General features: G+C 36.7%; 1 protein-coding gene across 1 annotated transcript in view; it reads left to right on the top strand.

Annotated features, from left to right (window-relative positions):
* LOC139686950 (kin of IRRE-like protein 2) overlaps positions 1-26,918 on the top strand; it is a gene marked incomplete at its 5' end in the record, with an annotated part of 594,080 nt that extends 567,162 nt beyond the window's left edge. The window contains 4 exons of the mRNA XM_071583986.1: positions 3,400-3,513; positions 12,066-12,099; positions 16,802-16,964; positions 24,748-26,918. Coding sequence (XP_071440087.1) covers positions 3,400-3,513; positions 12,066-12,099; positions 16,802-16,964; positions 24,748-24,969 — 533 coding nt within the window. The remainder of the gene's footprint in view (positions 1-3,399; positions 3,514-12,065; positions 12,100-16,801; positions 16,965-24,747) is intronic.
* Positions 26,919-27,438: the final 520 nt, after the last annotated feature.

Below are 27,438 nucleotides of genomic sequence, written 5' to 3'. Positions count from 1 at the left end.
GAGACGGGTTTGGTTGAAATACGACAGTCAAATTCCATTAACTGCCCATTCACAGAATGTGTACATTTTTTGATATAGTTGACTTAATGTTTATGAGGAAAACCTGCTCGCATATTAGAAAAAATTGTGGTAAATTATATATATATATATATATATATATATTTGGCTCTGTGGTTGTGCTCTCAATGCGCTGTATACATGATTTTACTTAAAGAGTGAACGTAATTAAAATGAATGAGCTGATCCACAGTCAAGTACCTTATGCTAAAGAAATTTTTGCGACACAAAAAAGGTGTTTCTTCCAGAGGAAGTAGTAAAAATCGGCTGCATCTGTTGATGGCAGAGTTTTTCAACTCTGCCATCTTGAATCTTGAAGGTGCTGAAATGCAAAAAGTCCAATTTTTTTCTTTGAAATCACAGTTTTTATCATTGTGAGTGTAAGGACGAAATTGAAAAGAGTTGAGATGTGGATGCAAAGATTTCAATTAAGATGTAGAAAAAACCTTCGGCGTGAAAAAGCACAACAAGTGAAGCAAAATAATGCCATTCTTAAGATTAACAAGTTTATATTAATGTGATAATTGGTAATAATACAACTTAGGCTAAAATGAAGTAAAAATAATGCAAAAAGATGGCAAGCGTTATTTTTTGTGAACATAAACCACGAACCTTTGTAATACAGGATGAACGGAGATGACGACTGGAGCGTTAAATTTCTATGATGACATGAGATATCTATAATGACAACTATTTCAATACACGGTATATTATTTTAGATATGCACTCAACCTTGTTTCTCTCATAAACTATAAAGCTTTTATTTTATTATTTTTGTTCATTATACGCAATAGAACATTTCAATGCAAAAGACATCTACAGGCAATCTGGTAAGATACATTGAATATTCATTCTGGTTCTGAAAAGCCAGTCAGTTTTGGCTTGACAGCCGGTACCACATAAAATAAAGATAGCTATAAAATTTTTCTATTATGCAACTACATATGTTGCGTCAAGTTTAGTTCCAAGTTTGTTTATTAATCACATAATTCAACTACAAAAATGTAAAGCGGATATATGCAACTATATCAATATAGTCGATTAACTATTACTATTGTTATTTATGCGATGCATCTTTACTAATGTACAAAAGAACATTTCAATACAAAATACATTAACAGACAATCTTTCTCTTATATAATACAATGTTCATCAAATACAATGGTAGTATTAATTGAATATTATAATTGGAATATTCATTCTGGTCCTGCTAAGTCAGTCAGTTCTGAATTGGCAGCAGGTGCCACATAAACAAGAATTAAAGCCATAAAATGTTGCAATTATAAACCTACATAGATTTTATAAGTTCTCTGCCCTATAGGGTACAATTTCTGTCATCTTAGAGTTAAAAACAACATGACAGTCAAATTTTGATGACGCTTATCTGGTCATCCCCTGAAACAATCGGCAAGATGCAGGTTCAACAATTAAGGGAAATATTATTTTGATTAACGCCGATCCAAGATGTTTCTGTTAAACTCGTGGCTTGCATAAAATTTTGTTGTTGTGAAGTATTTGATGTTTTTCGGAAACAAAACTGCAAAATAGTTAAACGCAAGAGGTAAATAAAATAGATGTAATTATTTTATTTACTATTTTTTAGGAATAGTTTAAAGCATGCTAAATTTAGTGTTTTTCGTGATCATGTGGTCTCTTGGAGCTCAAGAAGTGAAATAATTTGTATTTCTTATTTACTTAAAAATCCCATGGCCTTTAAAAACGCAATCTTTAATAATTTTTGACTCTTGATTATTGCTCGGTACACTATTTCACCCTATTGCGAGTATACCGATTAAATGCCATTCATATAGATCGCCTTTCGTTCATTTCACATCACCTGGTCTTGTTTTCAAATGATGATGATGTGTTCAAGTTGGTCTATGTGTCGGATTTAGAGTTCCACCAAGTACAATATCTATTTCGTTACTGGGGAGAATAACAAATACAATGAGTCGAACTCTTTTACACTTGCAGTCAGGCCCAAAAGGCTCGCGCTTCATGGAGAACGTTGGAATTTTACACCCACAGCTCCAATAAAAATGTCTTCACTCACGACAACGCGTAAGCAAACACACGGAGACACCCAAATACACGCGAGAGTAAGAGTGTTGCAATCCCCAGTTAACATGCGCGTGTTTTGACTGCAAGGTAGTTATCATCTGCGTGACAGTGGTCGTGTGTTTGTGATGACACGTGTGTGCTCGTGAAGAAGACATACGAGTATATGCTCGGCTTGTGTAAGCTGAATTCCCACGTTCTCCCTGCATCGCGAAGTGTACCTTAACGGGTATTTTTTTATTATTATTAATAGTAGTCTATCGGTTGAGGTAACAGGTCTTGGATGGACGCACCGACTAACCGTAGCTAAATATTTAATTTCCACCTAACGAGACACAACGAGCCACCCTCCACTTCAGTAAATCCTTGCTCAATTACTCACACTTTCTGCCTCCGTAATCCCTTCCAACATGTCTATTATTTTCACCCACCTTCCTCGCTTACCTAACGCTCCCTCCTCTATCACAATCTTCATTTCATCGTCTATTAAAATACCCTACATCCACTTTTCCTATCTTATTTGGATTTCTTCCCTCTCTCTTCTCCTTCCAATAGTTCTACGTTTGTATTCCTTTCCATCCGCTTGATTTTTTCCATCCTTTTCACATCTCAAAAGGCTCCAAACAATGTAAATTTTTAAAATATCTACATCTATCAATTTATTTATAATTTTGCTTCAGCTACCAAATTTCCGTAGAGAATTAAGTTCCATAAGACATTTTCCAATAATATTTTCTTTGCGTCCTTACTTAAGATCTCTGTCACTAATTATCTCTTCCTTTTAAAAATTTTACCTATTCAAATCCTTTCCCTAATGTCACTGCTACTTGGCCAATTTGTCCGAAAAATTTCATAAATAGTTAAATTTACATCCACTCAAGTTTATTGTTTTTTCACGAGTGTTGGCGAGTTAAGTGTTTTATATTAAGTGTTCATATTTTAAGTGTTGTTCTCCTCATGCACCAGATAACTCTATATATTAGATGAATTTATTGTTTGGTTCGAGTAATATTTTGATAATTGAATGCAACTGCACTACTGCTTTGCTCCAACACATATCCATGATTTACATATTGCCCTCCAGCAATAACACGAATGGAAAATGTTTTGCTTGCAGTTGGTACGCTAACATGTTCTGCGCAGATCATGGGTTTGAAGTCATCCATTCTTATTTATAGATTTCATTGCACGTTTGTTTCAAATCAAATAATGAATTGGAGAGTGATGTAAACAAGTCTCAAACGCGTGTTGCACCGCTGAGAGAGTTTGCTTAATTATTTTCAGATCCAGTTCCATTCTTTACATTAGTAACCATCGGTGCCGGGCTTGGTCTGCTGCTCCTGGTGGTGATTATTTCAACCATCATTGCCTTTCGGCGAGAGAAATGCTGTTTTGCACGTGAGTAGAGAAGGGGAAAGGATTTTGATGAATTCATCGTGCCAAATGCACTAACTTAGGCACTTCCTTTCACACCTTCGATCAATTATTATCAGTCTCTTACTTTACTCCGGTAAAGGCAAAAAAATCTTCATTATGAACTGATTACCACACTCCAATTAGTGCAATAAATTTGATCGCAATGATTGGGCTTAATTTTTCCACCAATTCGAATGATTAAATGAAGCATGATAAAAAGATGTTTATGTCCCTTCTAGAAATCTCACACCATTTAGCACGTTGTTGATTTTCTAGACCTGCTCTCTCGAAAAAACAGAGCCTTGATTTACGTATGCACAAATATTTCAATTGAATCCTGCTCACTTAGATCGTTTTTGCGATGAATTTTAGCATGGCCCATGAATCCCTAGGAAGCCCCGTGATTTTTTAAAGATATCATGGCTATACGATAACAATTTTCATTCCCCCTTTCGGCGATTTCTTAGTTAAGGACTTTCAGTTGTAAGGAGTTCTGGATTGAGATTCAGCGCTCTTGCTATATTAAAATATTACAAAAACCAGATAACTATTCCTCCAATATAGGGTATACGTATTACAATTAATCATTCAGGGTAGGTTCATCTTCTAAAATCGTGTAATTGCTTTAAATTTTATTTTGTGATATCTACCGCTTAGTTCAACCAAAACGTTTGTTGAAAAGCGAATAGAGCTCTTAATATTTTATTCAATATGCATATCTAGGTGTCATGATGGAAATGCCTGCGGTGGTAAAAAAGAGATGGTGCAGGTGAAGTATTAGCACCGAAATCAACAAACATTGAGTTTCGGTCATCCATGGGGATAATTTTGATATTCTCTTTAGCTGGACGGAATCTATCTCTTTTCCAAAGATTGGTTCCTTTTATTTTTTAACGAATGTGCGAAGGATATCCTCGGTTTCCAGTCGACGCCCGTCCATTGATCTTCGCCAACCTGTTTGACGGCCTCGGTGGTGTTTTCAGCAGCGCCGGAAACACCAACTCAGAGGGCAAAAGTTACGGAGGGCTTTCGGTAGGGTGAATCGGCCGCATTGTTGGACCGAAAACACTTCTGTGTCGTTAGCGGGCATTTTGGGCGCGTTTCTAAGACGCTATTCTGCGGGCGGGCATGAAATTCTAAAACAGCTTGCCTTCAGCCCTTCCCACGAAGTCTACGCACGATCACACCAGACTCCGCTCTCAACTGTGAAGGCCTAGCGTGGACACGAAAAGGTGATCTGCAGATTCCGAAGAGATTCCGGATTTTCTTGGTGCATGAACTTACTGGGAAACCTCAAACGGCGCAGGAAAAGGAACTTCCTTCGCCATTACATGAATCAATGAATTTCACACGCCATTGTGGCTAATCAGGAAGTTCTAAGACTCGTCTATGAAGCCATTCTTCAGGATATAGCCACAGTATTTCCCTTTCCTTTTCGCCAAATCAGTAGGTGTGTGATAGATACCAGATGAGTCATTTATGCAATGATAACGCGGAATGGTAACTGCTGTAATCGAAATCAGTGTTTCTCGATCCCTGTAATCATACGGAATTCCCCTTTCAGAAGGGCACAAAATAAAATCAGATGTATAGTTTTTGTAACGGATGAAAAGAATTGTAAGTATTCTGATAAAAGTTGAGTAATTTATGCTAAAGATTAAACGTTTCTCTCTTCAGTTTTCTACAATCTTGCTGATTTTTAGAGCGCTGTGAAGTATTCATTCATCTTACATTCTTTGCATCTACTGCTTTACCTACGTCCCTCACAGTCCCAGTAATGTACCATATGATATCCTATCTAGGTACTAGCTAGTTACTGAGCTCCTTACAAATATTGAATTAACCTTACGTCGATAAATTTTGCAGGTTTCTGATAAAACTTCGGACTTCTGTTGCGATCCTCCTTAAATAGGAAATTTCTTTTTCTTTGCAGGCCCGGGTGGCGGCGGGGCTGATTCCTCGCCTGCCAACCCAGAGGTCGTAGTTTCCATTACTACCTAGGCGGGTTTTCAGCCAGCTAGGGCTTGAGTGCTTGTAATTGTCTCAAATGTTATATCATTGCAAAATCCGATGTCTGAGCCAAAAAGTACTGTTTTCGGATAAGTATCTAATAAATGAAAAATAAGTGAGATATTTTAACACGTTTCTTCAAGTGAAAACTAGCCGATTATGTAGAAATCGCTCTTTCCTAATTCCCCTATAACTGAATACATTTATTTCGAGATTTGCACATTAAAATACGCATAACTGTAATTAGTTGAAGCATTATGTGTATTTTTTCAAGCATTAGAACTCTACATTATTTTCATTAGCAGTTGTCTACCTGGTTTGTGTAGACTTTACGACATCGTATATGTACCCAGACAAATTATTAGAATTTTAAAATAGGCGCAAAACAAAGAAAATCACCATATTTTTTATTATAAGTAAAATCCTATACATTAAAATTTTAAATATAAAATTACGTTCATTGATATGGATTTAACTTGTTTAATCATGATTTTTTAAAGAGAAAGGAATGTATGAGAATTCTTTTTTATTGAAATGAATGAAAACACTAAATAAAAATATAGCTCGTATGGAGGAATCGCCGCTCGCAATTCAACCCGGCATCCAAAATGCCTTTTTTGTCTTGAAAGAGATTCAGTAAAATAGCGCCAGAAAAAAATCCAGGTCTACGTGTAGAAGCGTTCCAAGCTAGTTAATTCTTTCGAGTGCCTGCACGTATTCTGAAATAAGTCTCGTGCGCTTTACGACCCAGCTACCTGAAATATTACTGAAAAAAATAGTCTTATCTTCCATAATAAATACCGTGTTTACAAACTGCGACGGTTCCGAAATTTTGTTTCGCCTGATATAGGAAGATTTCCATTTTTTCTCGAACCAAACAGCTCCCACACCCCCGAGACTACCAGCCTGCTTCCGGACAATCCGGGCTGCTTGCCATTCGACGCATCCTAATCCCTTTAATTCTCACTGGAAAGGATACAAATCACTTTAGACCGGATGCAGCATGCAATGACTCTAATTCAATCACTCCAGTCGAGAAGTAACTTTTCAGCAATGTTTCCAACCCTTGGCGTTATTTCATTAGCGCCTTGGGAGAATAGAAAAAGGATTTCGGGTAGGCAGCGCGCAAAAACAAAATCACTCTTGGGATCGGGGGAAAAAAATCAGGGTACGAGTAAAAAGAGGTTAATTGCATCGCTGTCTAACAGGATCGACGATTCCCAAGTCTCATAAACTCTTAATTTTTTTTACCCCATCCTTTCCGTCATTTTCTCCTTTTTGCCGCTGCCTGCGACTTCCCCATCGGCCGCCATTACCCGTCTCGAGGCCCTGCCTCCCTATCCTTCACGCCGCAGCCTTCCCTTCCCGCGGAATCCAATCGAAGGGAATGGCTGAGAGTGGAGACCCATCAGTGGAACGAGGAGGGAGTAGGTAGAGGAAGAGGGAAGGTAGGGGGGGAACGAATCGCGGCCACGCGTGGAATTCAATCATTCCCTTTCTCCCCGTCCTTCCGAAGGCTCTTGTCTCTCTATTACTCTCCCGCCTCTTCCTACCAAATCCCCTTCCACTTCCACTCCCTTTCCCTTTTCCCACCCCCCATGTCATCGCAGTCCGTTCCCTTCTGTTCTGTTCCGATCCTCGCGTTCCGGTCACGCACAATGGCAAAAGGGACGTGAGGTAGGAGGGCTATGCTTTCGTGGGTCCCTCTCCCGAAATAAATGTGCCCCCTAAGCGTAATGTGTGCATAGACTGGGCGATTGGACGTTTTTTTAGCGACGGAAGTTGTTGAGCAGGTATTAAAGAGATCTCCACGTGTCCCGTTTGCGGCCGACCCCTGAGGTTCAGCTACTGGCATCCATGTCCTCGGCGATTTGGGTGTTCCTGTCGCGTGCTCTGCCAACATCGCAAGAAGGAATTACCAAAAGGATCTATTAAACTGCTGCTTTCGTAATAATTTTGACATGTATAATAATAGGTGTAATTAAGGGAGGTGACCGACATCTAAAGTAATTTGCGCCACTGTGGATAGGAGGTAAGTACTTTGGAAGGGGTAGGATATAGAGAGAATGGAGGAAGTGTGGAAGACACCCGACGTCGGCACTAGCTCACTCCTAACAATATGGCCAAGGAGTCCACAACTAGACCTCCCATCCGACTGATACTCTCCATTTGAAGTATAGAACAGGATACCGCTAACTAATCCTTCTACCTCCATATTTTGAACCCAAATACACAGCACCATTTCATTTATTTTTTTCGTCAGCGCATTAATGAGACAGACCAACGCTTATCAAAGTTTTCACTCCACCAGCGCACGTGCTGGAAACTGAAGAACTACGGACTGCGAAGGGTTGATATGATGAAAAGGCTTCATGCGCGTTGGCAGAAAAATTTTCAAGGTGATTCCGTGTGTTTAAATTCTTTATTATCCCATTTTAGGTGGATTTCGTTTCAGTAAGCAGTTTATTTTCAAGTGTAGATTCTCGATGTTGTGCACGACGTCACCGATGATACTGGCACAATGAAATTCTTCACATTAAAGTAATATCTTCTAAGGGTGTTCATATATTTATTAGTTGCATAGGCACATATCCGCCGCAATAATTATTATAACGAGAATTTTGTAAATTAGAATAGTCAGCTTTTCGTAGCTGGAAATGACAAACTGTTAACAAGTGGTCCCAACAACCAAATGGTTTACATTATTTTTAGAGATAGTTGAGTCCGGTACTTTGTGGAATTTCATTGTAATGGATAAGGAAGAATCAAATAACTTTGCGTTTCGACAGAATAAGTGTTATGTAGGAACGCATGTTATTCGATTCTGCCTTTTGCATTAACATGGTTCACCGTTTAAAAATATCCTTCGATCATCAGTATCCTGCGCCTGAGTTAAGAAAACAGGATATCCAATGATCACCGTAATACTGAACATGACCCAAAATACACTGAAAATTACTGACCCTGGTAATCTAAGAAAGGACCTCGGTGTGGACGAAATAAATGAAGCACTAATAAGAGTTCCGCGGATATAATTCAAAAATTGGGAGAAACGTTTTTAGTATCCCAAGAAAAAGCTCTCAATGACCGCTGAAAAAGCTCCCAATATCTTAGGGTTACTATAGGAACTAATGATCAATTTGTGAAATATTCTCTGTTTTCTAATTATTCGGCAGAATTTCTATCGTATTTAAATTAAAATGTTCGTCAACGTAATTTTATTAGCGCCGGCCTAATACTTTGCAAGATAATCATGAAGAGAAGAAGTTAAAAGTTTTCAACTCGCTGACTCCAAAGTTTTCATGTGCATTCACGTTGATTCAATTTGCCGGACGGCATTCTCACCGGAATTCCAGTCGGCACCTTCGGATCCGAAGAAAGCGACTGAAATGCTGGGGAAACGATCGTCCAGCGAAGTGGAGCAATGTGACGGGCCCGGAGAACCTTGGGAGTCATCGGGAAGTCACCGCGAAAGCTTTCGCAGCAATTTCTCCTGAGAAAAAGTTGAAGGTTTCCTCCTAAAGCGTTTTCTCGTCGTCCACACGTTAGATGTACGAGTACAGTTTGGCGTCCAATAAATGCCTTTAGCTGACTGTTGCTGCCTCACTCCAGTGTGCTAGATAAGTTTCAGCCGCAAGTATAGCGTAGCCTGACGAAGAACGCTAGGACTTTGCAACGCAATATTTATAATGGGAGAGCGCAAACTAGAACCAAGATATGCAGAAAACCGACCACGCTCTAACTCAAACACCTTTATGGTCATTCTTTGATCTTTGTAGTCTCTGTGGAAAAGAATCCCTAATGGTCACAATATCAAAATTTCAAATTTTAGTCAAAAGTATTCTTGAATAGGAACTATGTCCCTGGTTTCACTGAATAAATTTTTTCCGTGTGGTTGGAAAATCGTGACATAAAATTACGGGTTTTTTTGTTGAGACTTGAAACTAAAAATTGGGTATATCATGCATTTAATGTTCGAATAAAGTAAAAACTTTTTTAAAATATCCTAAGTTTTTCTCAATTGAACTACTATAGTCTCTTAATGAATAATGTGATTTTGAAAATTTATTATCAATTTCCCTATATTTGCCATGAATTTTAGAAGTACGACGTTCAGAGATTCATCAATAGGAGGCCATGTGACGACCAATTGTAAAAGCAAGCATTGTTTTCCCAAATGAGTTTTTCGAGTTAACAAATCACTGGTAATAACATACCTCTGGATTGGAGAAACATCTTCCGCCTTCCTAGTGCATTTGTATTAATATTGCAAATTAAAACGCCTTCTCAGAGTTGGTACACCAAGTTTGGCTGCATTACAGCTACATGAGACTTAGGCTTTAAATATTATGTCTAATCAATTGCAATTATAGGTTAGGAAGGTAAAAGATGGTCATGATTATCAGCCATTAAAAATGCGTTCATATTGCGTACAAATGGGTTTCATTTTATTCTTTAAGAAAAAAAATTCCTTAATCTAAATTAAATTATTGTAAAGTACAATTTAGATATTTCTATTTTCACTCTGAACGATGAATATACGCATATAATAAACTTCCATTATAATAATTGTGAATATAATTTGTAATGGGACACTCGTTTAAATATTTTTTTCTTTTTTGGTTCCAATGGAATAATAGCGTAACTTTGTCCCATTCAACCTTATATATAATAGAAACAGAAATATCATTCCTACATCCATTTATTAACGAATGCTAGAGATTTATTTACTGATGTGATCTACTCTTAGTTGTTATATTAGGAGCAGAGGCCAAATTCTGTCAAGATAGTTTTAATGTAATAATTTATGAAATTGGCGTCATATATACAAAATGCTGTATGCTCGGAAATACATCGTTGAGAGGAAATAATCGACGACAATGTGTCGACGGCAATGTGTCAATCCCGTTCCTGTATCGATGATACATCGGTATCGGTCGTCATTCTGTCCAATCACGTTACATTATTTTTCAACTTTGATAAGCTGGTTTCAACGCCAGAGTCAGTCCTATGCCGGCGGCATCCGTATGTCAGAGTTGATTCTATGACGAGATTGGCCGGTATAGGGTAATTCAAGGATGATTAATAACAACATCAACCTTTTTTATGGTGAAAACCCTACATGGTATGTTGTACCGTTTCTACTCTGCTTCGACTAATTGTTTTGACTACACCACAGCCTCCCTTCCCATACATTTTACACACATTAACATAATTGGCTCAGTTAAGTACTATTGATAATTTTGTTTATGCTCAGAAAAATATCAACCAAAAATAAAATTACCCTTTTTCACAGTAAATTAATCATTTGCTATTTCCCTATCCCCATTTATTCATTCAAAATTTATCATGATTTGCAAGTTGTAAATCACCTCACCTGAAACGGAAAAAATAAGACATAAGAAAAAATAAGTAGGTTTAGATGTGTAAAAATACGGACACAATATAACTGAGCGTATGCTATTGGTATGGACCTTAATACGGGAGAATTAACTTCTTCTGGCAGTTATATATGAAGTTTCGCCGTCAGCTGCCAACCTCCTCTCCCCCGAAAATATTAACGAAGATTTTTAGTCTCCATTACAATGAAAAGATAACACAAGTCAATTTTATACACCTACCATAAATATGAGGTTGCTATGGTGTAATTTTTACATTAATAATGGCACTATATTGTGACCATGTTATGAAATTGTGTGAAGATTTACTTTTGCTATCGTTTTATTGCAATTGAGTACCATTTGTAGCTGCCATTCAACATGAGCTCTTTGAACTACAAGATTTCATGGTATGCCGGCAAACCAACTTGATCTTTCCCTTTAGTTGCCATAAATTCCTCCGATCCATGACTTCGCCGAAGATCAGCATGGTGTTACTGAAGTGGAATATATTTCAAACAGTTATTTCTTACGTAATAACAAGGATAGCGGGTCCGAAGTGACCTTGAGCAAGTAAAGTATAATATTTTTGTGGTATTTGACGCGCATGACCATAAAAATTCATGGTTGTAATATTTAATCACTTGAGTTACGGAATTGAGTTATTATTCCGTCAGGTTCACCGAATGTGTGTGAACATGAATTTGAGAGTAAAAATGTCTGCGTAGTGGAATTTCTCCGCTGTCTCATAGATTTTAATTCCAATGGATATCTTTCTAGGTCAATTCATAATTATATTAAAACCAACCATTTTCCTATGTGACATTTTCACTTTTTTCGAAACTTTTTCATTCTATCTTTTCCTCTTTTTTTTACGAACGAAGAAATCAAATCCATTGCACATGCATTCATTTTGGTCATTCCTATCTTTCCCTCTCTCTCTCTCTGTCTCTCTCTCTCTCTCTCTTCCTCGTTCTCTTTCTCTCTTTCACACCTCTCCTTCATTTTTATCCTTTTCACCGGTATGTTTTTCATCCTTTGCAGCATTTTCGCCGTTTACCTTGCGTTATTTTTGCTTTCCGACCTCCTTCTTGCTTTTTTATTTACGTTATTTTTTTAATTTCACCCATTTTTTGTCGGTTGCAGGTCGTGGGGATTTCCGGCCAACAGACCTCGAAAGGTGAGTCCCGTTTATTCTGTTTTACGTTGCGTTTTTCGTTCTCCTTCACCTCCGTCTCTTTTTGATTTCGTTTAGTACCCACTCCCGCTGTTGTGGATCCGAGGTGCCTTAATTTGTTCTTTGGTTTGGCTGAATTTATCTCCTCGATCGTCTCCTTTTCTCTAGCTTCTCTTCACCCTTTAAACAGCTTAAAATTTAAGTCTCCACACGTCTTTTTCATTGAGATTGACATCAAGAGAGAACTGAACCGCTTCTTATGTTTCTGTTTCTTTCCTCATCCTGTGTCTTCCCCTCCTCGGGTTCTCCACTATCATCGGTGAATTCCCTTGCCCTCAGCCCATGGGTTTTTTTTTATTTCTGATCCCATCGTTCGAATGAAAATCACCCAGGGTGTAGTGTTCATTTATTTAGTCATCCTTCTTGACAGAAAACCTTTTTTTGTCATGCGGTGATTCTATCTTTAATGAAAGTTTTTTGGATTGTCATGGTAGTTGTGTTGCCCTTGTGGTACGTGCCTTGCAAATCCTGCTCTTTTCGTGTTTGAGGTTTGTAAGGACTTTTTTCACGATTTAGAAAGAAGTAGTATAGCATTAGACACCTGTAGCATTCACCAACTCTTGTCTAAATAGAAATGTACAGTTTTTGGCGATTAAACTGGCCTTTAAACCAAACTCATTACTCTTTGAAAATGGCCTCTGAACTTACAGCATCGTGTGTTGTCCTTCCTCTGCTTTGATAATTTATGTCCCAAGTTGTCACCTTTTTTTGTACTTCGCCCTGGCTGTTATAAAGTGATGAATAAATATTAAGTAAATTTTTAAGCAATAAAATAATTGTGCACGTCTTTAGAAGTTGGTTTTAAGTGTGTTTCAATCATTTGATGGAGCTTTCCGCGAACTGCCATTGCGCCACGCGTTGATCCAGTATTTAAATGTGAGCAGAGAAGTACTTTAATAGGATAACCTCCGGCTATCACGAGCTACTAGTAAGCCTCTACCGTATCAATTAGATATTATTATACATGCATGTCCCGGATATATATATATATATATATATATATATATATATATATATATATATATATATATATATATATATGTATATATATATATACGTAATATACATATATGCAAATATAAACATGTATATACGTATGTATATATTATTCCGGAATGTGAGGTCAATGTCTGCGAGGGCTTACATTTTTGGGATAAAAGTTGTCGTATCCCTTGCAAATTGTTAGAAACAATCTGTGGACAGCCATTGAACATCCACCATTCATTCACCTCGGAAAGTTTAACGTCATTTATACCCGCAAACAAGAGGAATTACAGACTGGATGTCCGTTTCACATATATATCCTGTGCCAGGCTTTTAATCATTGGTGACTGAAGCTCGTGTTTCAGCCTCTTCTAAAGCGCAATAAAATATATCACTTTGGTCTTGGAGGTGAAATTTGCACGAATAATTGCACACGCTTCTTATATGCACAACATCTTTCCCTTTCCTAGCCTTTGCACTGTGTTTGCAGAGAACTCTATGCATCTCATCTATTTCTCATCCAATCACTTTCTTATGAGTAAACCAACGACGACTTCCTATTTAGCACAGATTATCTTCTAATGTACTATTTGACTTTTGGAATAATAGATTGTTTTTATTTTGGTATTTTTAAAATTTCAATTTTGTGAATGTTTAGACCAATATAATTTATTTAATGGTCCATAATAATTTAGTATATTAAATGGTATCTAATTGGTCGGTTACATCAACAGAATTCATTAGCGCCCAAGTCAATGGAATTTTACTGAATTCATTGCAACTCAATAAAAGTATTCCTTTTATGCATTCCAATCCTGTATATTTTCATCGGACGATATTTGTAGCGATGACTAACTGGTAACTGCTAACTAAATGGTAACTGATAGAAGAAACAGTGTGTAAAGCGAAAGTATCGATTTGAAAATTTTCTAGACTCTATTTTCTAAGATGAGACGCATTTTTCATACAGATTCGACATCATTAAGCATTCTCATTCGAAATGTTATTTTAGTGAAATATTTTTTATTTAGCACTCTTTTATTCTTTATAATTGTAAATTAAATATTGTCCGTTGCATCTAAAATTTCAAGCGCACCTTAACAGGTTGATAAGTAAAATTCAAATTCCAGCTCGTATTTCAGTCAAGCAGAAGTTCTGTACGTCAATTTTCCAACTTTTGCTAAACTTGTAGAGGATGCATAGGAACGGAAATCTTTCAAAAGATTTTTATTATGATAACGCTTAAGATATATCCTCTCAAAGAAGTTCAATGTTGAATAGATAGGTTCTAAAAATGTGCATGGAAAATTTTAACTAAGTTCATAAATAAGCATCTCCGTTAGAAAGAACCTCTAATCATATCAGCTCTAAATATTTAGTTAATATTTTAAACTTTAGTTCCGAATTGTAGTTATATCCTGATAAACTAGCGTCAGGCATAGTTCCTGATGAGCATTTTCTCGTGCTAAATGCCTTTCTTCATGTCGAACTGAAGTTTAAAATTATGCTACCTAAACTTAATATAACAGTACGCAAGTTTCAACTGATACAACACAGCTTAATACTTGTCTTTGCCGTATAACCATTTAGTTTGGTTTAGTCATATTAATTTAAATTTATTGCGGAACTGCTTCAACTGTGTTATTTGATTTGTTGGTAATTATATAAAACAATTTATACAGAATGTATCTCAGATCCGTCATTCGGCACTCTCAGTTCCGAAAGCATAATTTTATTCAAATATTAAGCGTCCATTTCATGATTTTAGACAATTTACAACTAATCAATGTCTCTGAGAACTACAAATTGTTTTTACTTCTAATTATCTATTTAAATTGCTGTCAAACCTTAGCTCTTATTTGATAAAATGTCTCTTTGATTCCTCCATTTATACATGCATAATATCAAATTTCATCCATTCGAACTTGCATTCCATTTTATTTTCCTAGAGTTTTCTATTTCACAAGTCTTTGCATATAATCCTTATTGATACTGGTCCTCAGTGAATTGGAAAAAAATACATCTCATTTTACTGACGTATGACAGCATAAAAACTTTTTAAATTCATAAGAGCCAAACATGTCAACATAATCCTGCGAAATATTGATAAAGAAAAAAATTAATCTTGTTGGTAATTATTATAATATTCTGTTTGTTACTATAAATCCTTAACTGTTACATGTATACACCCCCAAACTACCTTCCTGTAAATATATCCCCTTGGTCGTCAGAAGAAACACTTTTTCACGGCCGAATAGCGACCAAATAGCAATTATTAGGCCACTCGAATATTGCTCTAACAATACTTGAAACGGCAATGCGCCGCAAGAACAGATTAAATTATGTGATAGCATGTGAATGGAGAGCTAAATATCAAATTTATTATCGAAATGTAAGTGTATATTTCGTTTTAAGCCAAATTTTAGTAGTTAAATCCATGTTCATGAAGTTTAAATGCAAACAAATGTAAATCAGAATTTTGCTTGCAAAAACGGGCCGCGGAGAATATTAATTGCATCCAGGCTGAGTACGGTGGAGGAAATTTTAAATAACACTGCATCGCACCGCATTTGCTTGTTGGTTTTTAACAGTAATACGGAAATTCCCTTGGATTTGTTGGAAACAAAATTTAAATTGCACCAAATATTTTCTAGGAGTATTCTTTCTCTCTCTAGGTTATGACGAAAAAGTGAGTGACGACGAAACTTTGCCTGATTTTGTCTATTTTTTCCAAGAAGTCCTTGAAAAACGCATGAACGCGTGCCGTTTGTTAATATTGTTATATTTCAAATGGTTGGCTAAAGGTTATTCATTTGATATAAACGTGCATCTAAACAACCAAGCATCTCCTTGGTATCAGCAGAAGTTCTAGCTAGAATTACTGATTTTTCATTGATCAGGAGTCTTGGCCGTATATAAAAGATTTTCTTTAATATTACTTTTTTCACTCTTAAAACATTTATATTTAATTTAATAGTACCCTGTGTGTATAATGAGATTTACCTATACACGTTTACATGCACCAATAAAAGCTGGTTGCTTATTGGGCAACCCGAGAAAGGTTTTTTATGATGGCCTGAGTTCAATATAAGTTTGTAAATTTTCTTTTATACTTCCACTGTTTTAAATTAAATAATTTAATTATCTTATAACCTTGGAGTAATTTCCGGCGGAAAGTCCCAAAGGTGACTCCTTAATCCTTTAGATCAGCGGTTCCCAAACAGAGCGTTGCGACTCTCTTAGTGTACAGTATTCGGGGAAACTTAGATAATTAGTAAAAGCAACAACAAATTGATCAATATTTTATGATAAACTTAACATTCCGACGGCACTTGTGAGAATTGATTAGAATCACGTGAGTTCTTATTCATCCCTTGAATTAGCCGTTTTTCTCTTTCCTGCCTCATTTCCTAAAATGACACTCAAAGGAGGCCAATTAGTTTTTTTTTTAATGTTAATGGAGTCGTCGATCAAAAGTGTTTGGAAACTTCTGTATTACACCATCCATCTCTTATCTATCTCCTATGGCTAACTCTAATTTCTTTTCTTTAGTATTCCTTAAGAAACTTCTATATGCCTCGCCCCTAATTTTATGTGGCTGTTAAAAATGTCATTCTTATTTCTTTCAATCTCTCTCCCTTTCACCGCGCTGTGACCTCAGTGAAGCGGGGTCGGAAGTCCTCACAGGACGGCAACCTTTGGGTACAAAGTCCCCCCAAGCTCCCTTCGACACCTCCCGCCGCCAGGGGGGACCCGGAATCGGGACTCAAGGTGGCAGCCCTGCAGCGGGAGGCGGATTCTCCACCCCTGAAGCAGTGAAGAAGGTGAGGATGGCCCCTTCTATCATGTCGCCTCCCACCACCGTCTGACGATTAACTCGCGATGCAAACGCGAGACGGCGCTCTTGACAGAGGAGGGGGATGGAGCTAATTGGCTGCTTCAGTGAGTAGAAGCACACGGGATTTGGCACGAGGGTAGTGGTGGTGGTGGAGGCTAAGGGAATTAACTAGGGTGCGGGAGGGATGGGGGACCGCTTGCTTTTACTTCGGAAATCCTCGAGAACGAAGAAGGAAACATCTACAATTTTGTACGGACTCGAGATCGTGTACATTGCATAGGAATCTCTGTTCCTTATGCATTCAGGTCTACGGATCACATATCACTTTTGAAGTTTTTGATTATATATCTGGTACTGAGAGAGCTTGAGATATATATTTCGAAAAACCAAAACGGTGCTCATGAGTCAAGAGGTCATGATCAAACCCGATTTTACAGGCTCCCGCCTTCGTGAAGACGCTCATTTGATATTTGTTACCATTACCACAAGCATTTTGCCTAAATTTGTCTTTTCTACTTTTCCTATGGAAAAATGCTCACATTAGGTCACTTAGAAAGCCTAAGTGAATTCCTAAATATAATCCTCAAAAAATAGAAACACTATAACTTCCATGTCCTTCGACGACTTGGACTAATGAGCGTGATTACTGTGAAATTGGATTTATTGTGTCTGTTAATAGTGCTACACCCCATTATGATATATTAGCATGTGCTAATCTAATTAGGAAATAATCGCCATTCAACATTTAAAGTATCCTTATCAACAGATATTATTTCAACTTTAGTTCGACTCTTCCCAGTTAGTCTCTTCCAATTACGGGTAGAAAAAATATTATCGTGGAACACTCATCATTATATCTTGACCATGGTTTAACACAGCTATATTTAACATTTTTTTTACTTGATTTCATCTCTTCAGTTGTTTATTAATTCGATTATCTGATGCTATAATCGGATTGGATGGCAATAGAAACTTGGTTCCTACTTGAATTCGATATTGCCAATAACAGTGCTGAAACACCTAAGAGTCATATTGAGTTTCCTATTTCGTGCGGATATACCTAACACATACGAGTCCACCACACGACATGCACTAATCGTGATAGCTGATCAAATGTCAACCCATATTTGATTATTAGTATATTCTAATTCTTAACATAATTGAAACTAATGTTATAATCCTAGTGAGGATTTTGTCACCTTCTGCGAATCACATTCATGTGTTGTACCCCAAATTTGATCGAATACAGAATCCGAGTCCACTTTTTTCTTGAATATAGAAAACCAATTCCTATTTTATCAATTTTATATGCTCAGGTTGAAGTGAAATCTGTTTTATATATGTAATAATACTTTTAGTCCTTTGGTTGTTTTTTTATTTTTCCTTAACGCCAATGGCCATTTCAATTAATCAAAAAATATAAATTATTTTAATGTTCAAACGTATTTCTATTCATTCTTACATTTTAAATACTACTGTTTGTTCCAGGATTTATTGAATGCAGTAGTAGTAGTAGTAGTTTTGAGGGGAGGCGACCGACAGCTAAGGTCATTTGCGCCATAGGGGAAGGACAGGAAAGGATGAAGGGTGGAGAGAAACCCGGCGTCGGCATTAGCCTACTCTTTACGAAAGGCGCCAAGGGGTCCGCGGCTTAACGTCCCATCCGACGGACGGCGTACTCACTCAAAGTGCCCTCCACAAAGCACCTCAAGTAGGGATCGAGATACCTCTGAAAAATATTCAACACCGCCGGGATTTGAACCCGCGCCCTCAGGGTGGGAAGCCAGTACGTTAGCCCCCGCACCATCTCGATCCCCTTTATTGAATGCATAGGGCTGATTATTCGAGCATGATTTACGATTTCAAATTAATATGCGATATTTACTTTTTTTTCTTGATCATCTATGTTCCTCACTTTAGCACCTTATCATTATAAATTGACATGCTCCTCAGTTATATTTACATAAGTTACAATAAAATCTCAAAATTAAAGTCAAAGCGAATATTCATTTTAAAACTAGAGGGTGTTTTCTTAATTACGAGGATGGTTTTAAAAATAATCTGCGGGTCCACAAATCTTCACTGACAAGGAGGACACCGCCAGAAAAACGAATTTTGTCTCTCAATTGTGATACTGTTCGTCATAAAAATATTTTAACTTTTCAGTAATTTTTAAAATGTCACCTGAATTGTATAAGGCAAGTCAGTGGATATTTTTGTGTGAGAGAGAGAAAGAGAAGTAACCTTTGCTGTTAATTGCTTTATTTGGAGAAAAAGTCTTTTTTCTGCAGTCCAATTTAGAATGCTGGTCACGCCTAATTTCTTCGCCATGTTTTCTGCCTCATCGCACCCCTTCTAATGCCTACATTTGTTTTCCAATCCCCAGCATACGCAGGTGACAATAAGATTCTCTTTATTCAGGAACGCTAATTTTAATAGTAAAGTGGGTGAACATAATTTATAGCAGGTGGAACTATTTTCGCTAGAGGGTACTATTTTGGGCGAAGCCGTGAATATCAGTGTAGAGATTTTGAAAAGAACTAGTGAAAGAAAGGAGCAAATTACTGCCTGGGACTAGACTGCAGACTAGAAGAAAAAATATATAAAAAGTTTAGTGTGTAGCGAAGAGTTTTATGCTTCAGAAAATTTACCTTCTCAGGAATGAGGATGAATGCAGAGAAGAAGCTTCTGAGTCTATACCCCCTTATACCATGCTATTCCAGCTGGCTCCTTGGAGGAGTGATAATGTGTGTTGGACCAGCAAACAGCCTTTTTACTTTTTATTGGGCAAATTATAATTGTAAATATGTAGTAACACAAGCATGTCCAGTAAGGACTTTCGAAATATTTCCGATACGTAGCCGTAAGCGTTTTGAGACGCAAATTGTGCTATAAGCGGAAGAGAAATTTAACCTATCAGTGCTGGAGTCTACGAATTTGTCCTCCTTTATTTGAGAATGCAAATGTGTCGGCATTTTTTGGGATCCCATTTATATCCTCAATGTGAAAATTAATTCTTGGAGGTGTGATAATATCTGTTAAGTCAAGAAACAACCTTTTAACTTTTTAATTTGTGGTAAAATTTTATGAGTGCAAAAACAGGCTTTCGATGCATAGCCGTTAGTTTGCTGAAGCGCGAGTTATGCTATTAGAGGACGATATATTAAGCATATCATTGCTGGAGTGTACTAATTTGTCTTCCTACATTTGAATACCCGTTCGAGTGTGCTGATATGAGAACTTTAGGATCCCTACTACACCGTCGACGTCAAAAGTAAGCTCTATTCCCTCGTACGTGTATCTTTCAAAAAGATTTGTGGTCATTGATTGGCTCGTTGTCTTCTTGACTGGAGTACTCCTAATCTCATTCTCCAGAAATCCTTTCAGGCTTCTTTAAGATATTTTGGCTGAGATAAAATTTGAAAAATAAATTACATAGGGAGGTAGACAAAAAATGTGGTTAGTGGGGGGAGGATAGAGGATTAAAGAGGATAGAGCATCGGTAGGTAAATTGAGAAAATGAGGTGGAAAGATTAATAAATGTTAAACGGTTACAAAACGGGGTTTCGTTTCAGGAAAGGGAGAGGCACGCCATAGCAGTAATGAGGGGGCATAGAATGCAATCAGGTTCTATTTGCCTATTTCGCAGATTTCGAAAAGACGATTGAAAGAATGAATTGGCAAAAACTAAAAAATATATTGCAGAAAATATGAATAGATTGGAGGGATAGGAGACTTATCTGCAACCTGCTTAGTGTCGGATTGCTTAGATGCGAGAAGCGGATGGAGAGTCGAGATGGGCAGTCTTAGGAAGAGGTGTCCATTATCACCCGCATTTTTCACCATGTAAACGGAGGAAATGGTTAAAAAAAGATTGGGGTGAACTGGAGAATTTCGTAGAATGAGGTCGGTCGGGTATAATGAAATCAGTTTTGCAGAAGATCCAAACCTTAATTAGTCAATTAGTCCAGGGGCTGCAAGTATTGCTAACTACATTGAAAATTCAGTGTGATAGGCTAAGAATGAAGATAAATGTAAACAAAATGAAGCTTATGTAGTTTTTGAGAAAGAGAAGGGTCAAGTAAAATATTCAAATTGGGACTTTAAAAGCTTGAGCGGGTGGAACAGTTTACCTATCTCAGAAGCGTTTTGCTCAAAATAGTAGGGACATGGAGAATAACTGCGCTGGGCAAATGAGCGTTCAATTTAATTACAGGGATTAGCGTGTTTAGAAAAGGCTCATTAATACTTTTTTTGTGGCGTAGTAATGTACGGCGTGGAAACATGGCCATTGAAGAAGGGTGATTGAAATGTAGGTGTGGAAAAGGATGAAGAAGGTGAAGTGGACAGAAAGGAAAGCAAATGAGGAAGTGCTGTGTATGGTGGGGGAGGAGAGGGGATTGTTGGGAGAAATCAGTAGAAGAAAGAGAAAAAAGGAAGCGCGTGTCTGTGCAAAAAACCTACCTTAACCGGTGTATTGTCTAGAATAATAATAAACTTATTTTCTTAATTACGTTGCTTTAGGCAACGAGATGCCATATTTCTTCGTATTTTTTTAATCATTCATATTCCTAACAATATATTCCACTAGAATATGGTTATTTTCTTCGAGTTGTATTTATCCATATAATTTGCAATGATCACAACAAAGATTTTCTATGTGATCTTTTCTTACATCTAGAAAATTGCTCATTATTTTCCTCAATAAAAGTGTTACATTTTGAGATGCTCAAGATTTGCGGCAACGAAATAGTGCTTTAGTGCCTTAGCACTATAAGATATCGTGATATCACATTTGGTTTGTGGGTACCGCATATTCGACAGTTATGCATAAAGGCATCGAAAAATCAATATTTCGACGGTCAAAGTTACTGGTGACACCATTAAATATTTAATGACGAAAAGTATCACGTTGAGTGCGAGATGAGAGAAAAATGTTTGGGTTTGCATGGATATCTCTTTTCCCTGCAGTTTCCTTTATGCATTTTAATGTTTACGCTAATTAAAGTTTATCGTTCAACTATTTTTATACCCTACCGAGAATCATTTCAGAATATATCAATGGGAAAGAAGCATGTAAAACTTTAGGCATAATGTGACCAAGAGTAAAGTGCGAGTTGTGTACGAGTTGTTCTTAACGAATTAAATCGTATATTGTTTGATAATAGTTGCAAGAGATTGAATCAATAAAAGCTGAAATGAATGGAGAGTAGTGTGATAGATATCATGTTTTGTTTAATTTAATATTGATACTACCAGGTATTTTTATATTATTATTACTTGAATGATAATTAGCGTTGGAGGAAAAAGAGGAAATAACTAATGAATTGAAATTATTATTAACAATGTTTAATTTTATTTCACTTTTACTCGACCATTCTATTGATAAAATAGGAATCTGGATTCAAAATTCGATTTTCATGGTGATTTCACTCGATTCAAATTATTTTTCGATTACGCCATCACTAGTTAAAAGCAAAAGTTCTATATTTAGAAATTTTGCGAGGAACACGTTAAGTTACATTTTTTGCATTTTATCTGATATTTATCCGAAGGTAATATAGTGCTGTGTTTTCCACGTCGTACATCCCATAACGTATATATTTCGATTACACACCAGCACATACAGTCATAGACGCAAAATTCTTCGGAGCATGCGGGAATGGGCAATCTGTGAAAAGTTATTAATGAATATTTGGCTAAATTTTTATGTGACTATTTTTGTGACACCTAATCATTTTGTATTTATAAATTTATCTTTTTACTTAAATCTTTCCACATTCGTCATCTCCACTGTAAATAAATTCCACAAACATTCAGAAGCACGCATCAGTAAATATTTCATTCATCAAATTTTAGTTACCCCAATAGAGCATGTTCCCTCACCAGAGACACGTCTGTGAGGTTTCTTTGCTGTCATTCAAAGTACTTTTACTTGTACAGGTTTGCTTTGACATAAATTGTATAAAGTGGGTACACAATTCATCACCCACTCACTTTGATTTCATATTTTTAGTTTCAGGAGTTCTAACCTGACTATGGTTTTATGCACTAAATATTTTGCATTTCTCCTTACCTGTAATCTTGTAGCATAAAAATGAAGAGGCGTATTTTGCACTAATCCTGGCTCATTTGAACTTTGTTCATGGGATAGCAAATAAGATTATATAATATCTGCGATGATATGCTTGCCCTCCATTGCCCGTTATATTTGGCGATGCTCTTGTTTCCCAGAGAAGAAAGTACATGCTGGACCGTGCGAAGACTGTGATGATTTTTTTCACTTCTGAGTTATTAATACTTCTACCAATATTCTTTCCACATAAACGGTCTGAGAATTTTGTCCATCATGTTGATTGAGTCTACCCATTCGGAAGAAACTGGAAAACCAGTGATATTTTGAGTAAAAATTGTCATGGGAAAATACCAAGATTCATAAATTAATAAATGTCAAAGATGTAAGACTTCAAAAGTACTTTTTCTGAGTAAACGAAATTATATCATGAAAAATTTTAAATCCTCTTTGCGTACGTGCATGCAATATCATTTTTTCGTTCTCGCTCTAAGTTCATTTTAATATTATAAAAATACAGAAGATTATTTTTAATACATTTAAACTGGTTTTAGTTTCAACTCCACTGACTAAAGGTCATGCGTAAATTTATCGCGAAAGTGCAAATTTAAAAAAAATATCGTATATTTCCCTTTACATAGTTTTTACCAGAACTGTTCCTTCTACAGTCATTCGATGTACGTAAACATCACGGTTTACTCAAGAAACTACTTCGAAATGGCTTTAAGGCGGACGGGAAAGGTCGATTTCGTTGACGCATTAAGATTACTGCCAGGTGCTTCAGCTGCATTCGAATTCTCGAATGTAGACTGAAGTCCAGTACTATATCAATTGTATATTGAAGACACCTTCCCTATGGTAGATTCTATTGCTTCTATTGAATTTGAAGTAATAGTTTATTTGATGGAAAATTCTCCGGAAATTAGCATTTTTCTAAATTTAATTAATTTATTAACAATCTTCCAATGAACTATTGTCATTTATTTAACTTTCAATTTAGACATAATTTTACTTGAATGGCATGGCATTCATACACTATGATACAAAAAGAAGAAAATATTATCTGCTAAAATTAAAGTTCGTTAAGAGATAATAAGATAAATCCACTTTTTTAATAGTGTTATGTGAAATATTTTTTTATAAAAAATATCAATGTGAATCAAGTGGCAATGAAGAAGCTGCGGAGTGTACTTGCGCTGTAAGATAATATTAATCGTAATATTAGGTTGCCTTGGTGTTGTTTTATTTGATATTCAGGTAAGTATAAGTTTATGTTCTTGAACACTTAAAAAATTTTGTTGGGTGAACTTCAGTGCTCTGTAATCATACTTGGTGGTTTACTTAAGTGGACTTTTTTATCACCTGGGTAAATAAACTCCTGTCCAAATGTGACCTCTGTAGTTTCCATTTGTAAAAATGTAACAAATGTGCCCGGAAAATGACTAAAATTTCGCGACTGTAAAAAAGTTGTAATATTAGCACGGTTTTCTTAAGTGAAATTTGGTTCTCATGCTCCTTTGGTATGCTCCTTTCGAGATGGGTCTTCTCTAATAACCAGTTGTAAAAACGCACAGACGAGTGTGAAAAAGAACTAAAAATTTTCCACCGACAAAAAGTTAAAGAAGTTATATCCTAACACGGCTCTGAAATAATCTCTCTTTTCCCCTTTCTGTGCGACTTGACTGTTTCCTCCCAGCAACCAAGGGGTAGCTGGGGAGGGGAGTATCTTGGGACAATGGTGATCGGCGATCGCCGGGGTTATGCCGGGAGAGCTGATTGGACGTACGGCAACCTTTACGCCGATTTGCAGTATCCCAGGACGAGCAACAACGGATCCACGAGGATATGCCCCACGGTGGGGCCGGGCGGGAGGATGGCTGGATACCGACCGAGTACCAACGACAGGGCGGACATATAATGACGAGTTCGGCGTGAGTCACGTGCGCCCTGGTCGAAAGGAGCCGTTGGGGAAAGAAGAAGAGACGATACGAAAGACGTCTTCGTGCGTTTGTGTGTGTCGCCAGAACGGACGGACGAATTACTGCCATTCCGAGTGATGCGGACGAAAAAAGGGATACTCTTAAATTCATGTAACTAATTGTGTATAACTAAATGTGGTGCGTCGGTAAACATGTACCGACTAGTCTTTATGATCGTTTTCCAAGACCCGATGTCGACTGGAGGTCCTCGAGTTGATTCCTTATCAGAGCTGAAACCCAAAGAAAAAAACTTGGGACATGTTTTTTTTAACGAATTAGTGCGTCTAAACACCATGTATATATATATATATTTCTTGAAATTCTTATCAAACGTTTAAGGACATTTTTGTGCTATTACCGAGTGATATTTTCCACGAGATTGCTGGAGAAAGAGGCAATGAGGGTACTTGGCATGAGAGTGCTGGAATGCAAGATAATGGATCTCATTTTAAAAGTGAAACAGTCGAATCAGTGTGGGTTTCAAAGGAATACAATCAGTTTTCTTTCGTAGAGGTAAGAGAGAGCTCGTTTGCATCGAGCGTTGAGGTCAACTCTAATTCAAGTAGTGACAATGGACAACCGTGACCAATAAATTTCAGCATGCAGGTCAGTGTTAAAACAGGAAATTAAAAAAAACAGAATTCAATGTCTTCAAATTGCTTCGCCAGTCTCAATGAATGCCTAGTCGTACGGATTTTCTATCCTCTTGGCATTCCAAATGAAACAGAAAATAATAGCAAATCTGATACGACGATTCATTCAGTGAGTCATGGTTTCTTTGCAGTTTCGTAATCTGAGCGAAAAGTTAAGAAGATATTCAAGATGTAAAAGATGTGTGCCAGAAAAGTTGAATTAAGTTAAAAGAATGTAGTCAAGACGTGAAAGCAGGAGAGAAATGCCAAGGTAGCAGGGTTGTGGAGTACGTAAATGTGATCATCGAGATCATTGTATGACGGAATTCTTTTATTTTGTGAATTGCGTTTCTTCGACGTGTTCCATATGTCGATAAGTGAATGAAGTGTCATTTAATGATGTAATCAATTGAAAAAATGCACTTGTTGTCGTTATCAATTTGTCTGTTTCAACTGAATTAAAGTAAAGACCCTCGACCAAATGGTTTCAAGGACTGTGCATGGAATACGGACCTTCAATTGATAGTCTTGGAAGTCCTAAACCGACTGTTTAAAACTGAAGAAGAGGATGACTTTTTACTTAATGTTATGAATGTTTTGAAGTTAGCGACGTTCATGTCTTTTTCAGCAAATAATTTGCAAAGAAAACGAATAAGTAGTGCTCAGTGTGATATTTAAGTTTCTGAAAGGCTTTTTGGCCATGGTTAATGATGAACTGTCCAAAGGGCGGGTCTATGGTATCTTGTTTGTAGTGAAGTTCACGATAGAGTTTTCGATGCCATCGAAAACCCAACCAAAAAGTCCTTTAAATCCATAATACACGTTTTTTTGAAGTCAAAGGAAGAAATATTTCTCTTCAAGCAATGCTATGTTGCTTTTCTATGATGCTCAGCTCGGCTATACAACTTTTAAACTCTATTTGTATAAATGAATGGTATAAATCGCTCTGCTTACGAACTGCGTTCGTAAAGTTTTCACTAAAATTCTGATTGGTCAGCTGAAATCTGCAAATCATTCATGGACGCAAATTCTACGGATAGTTGATGTGTAAATGCTTTGCTGTTAAATTTTGCCAAAGATAATCATGGAGCGTTATATTGAACATTTTGGTGTAACGCAAAATTATGGAAAAATTCGCGTTGCAATTTTTTCTTGTTTAAATTGTTTGTCGTTAACTAAAGTTAAATAAATGTTAATGTGATTTCCAAGTTTGAAACAATGGGATTTAACTATGTATAAATATGTAAGTGAGTGTGTGCGTGTGTTTAATTAATGTAAATAAAAAATACATTTGTTTGCAGCAACCTTGGAAATGTTGAATGCATTTTGTTCAACTACGCTGAAAGTGAATTTTGAGTAACTCGGATTATTCTGAAGGGAAGTTTCTATAATTTACTCATCATTCATAATCCTTGGGTTTTAAGCAATAAAGAATGTTTCCTGATTGAAAAGGCCTCAGCAAGGAGATTGATTCTTTCTGGTAATGAGTGAATGGTAAGTACATTAAACCACAAATGTTAACATTTAAATAATTTTGGATAATTTGAAGAAGCTTGGATGGATTATCATATCCTCCAGAGAAATCTAAGAGACCCTTGGTTCTCCCTACCTGCCATGTCCCATCTTTCACTGTATTTTTCTTTTATTGTTGATTTGTTTCCAAAATGACTCATTTTTCGGATTATCTCCTTCGGAATAATTTTCTTAGAGTAAAGTTACTTTTTCATCAAGAATGCGATTCTATTTATTACTATTTTCTAGCATTAAATTGATGAT

This window comes from Hetaerina americana, unplaced genomic scaffold, assembly GCF_022747635.1.
Source record: "Hetaerina americana unplaced genomic scaffold, ioHetAmer1.1.p SCAF_154, whole genome shotgun sequence".
NCBI classification, from domain to species: Eukaryota; Metazoa; Arthropoda; class Insecta; order Odonata; family Calopterygidae; genus Hetaerina; species Hetaerina americana.
The sequence above is the reverse complement of the archived record's forward strand: the minus strand, read 5'-3'. Positions and strand labels throughout refer to the sequence as shown.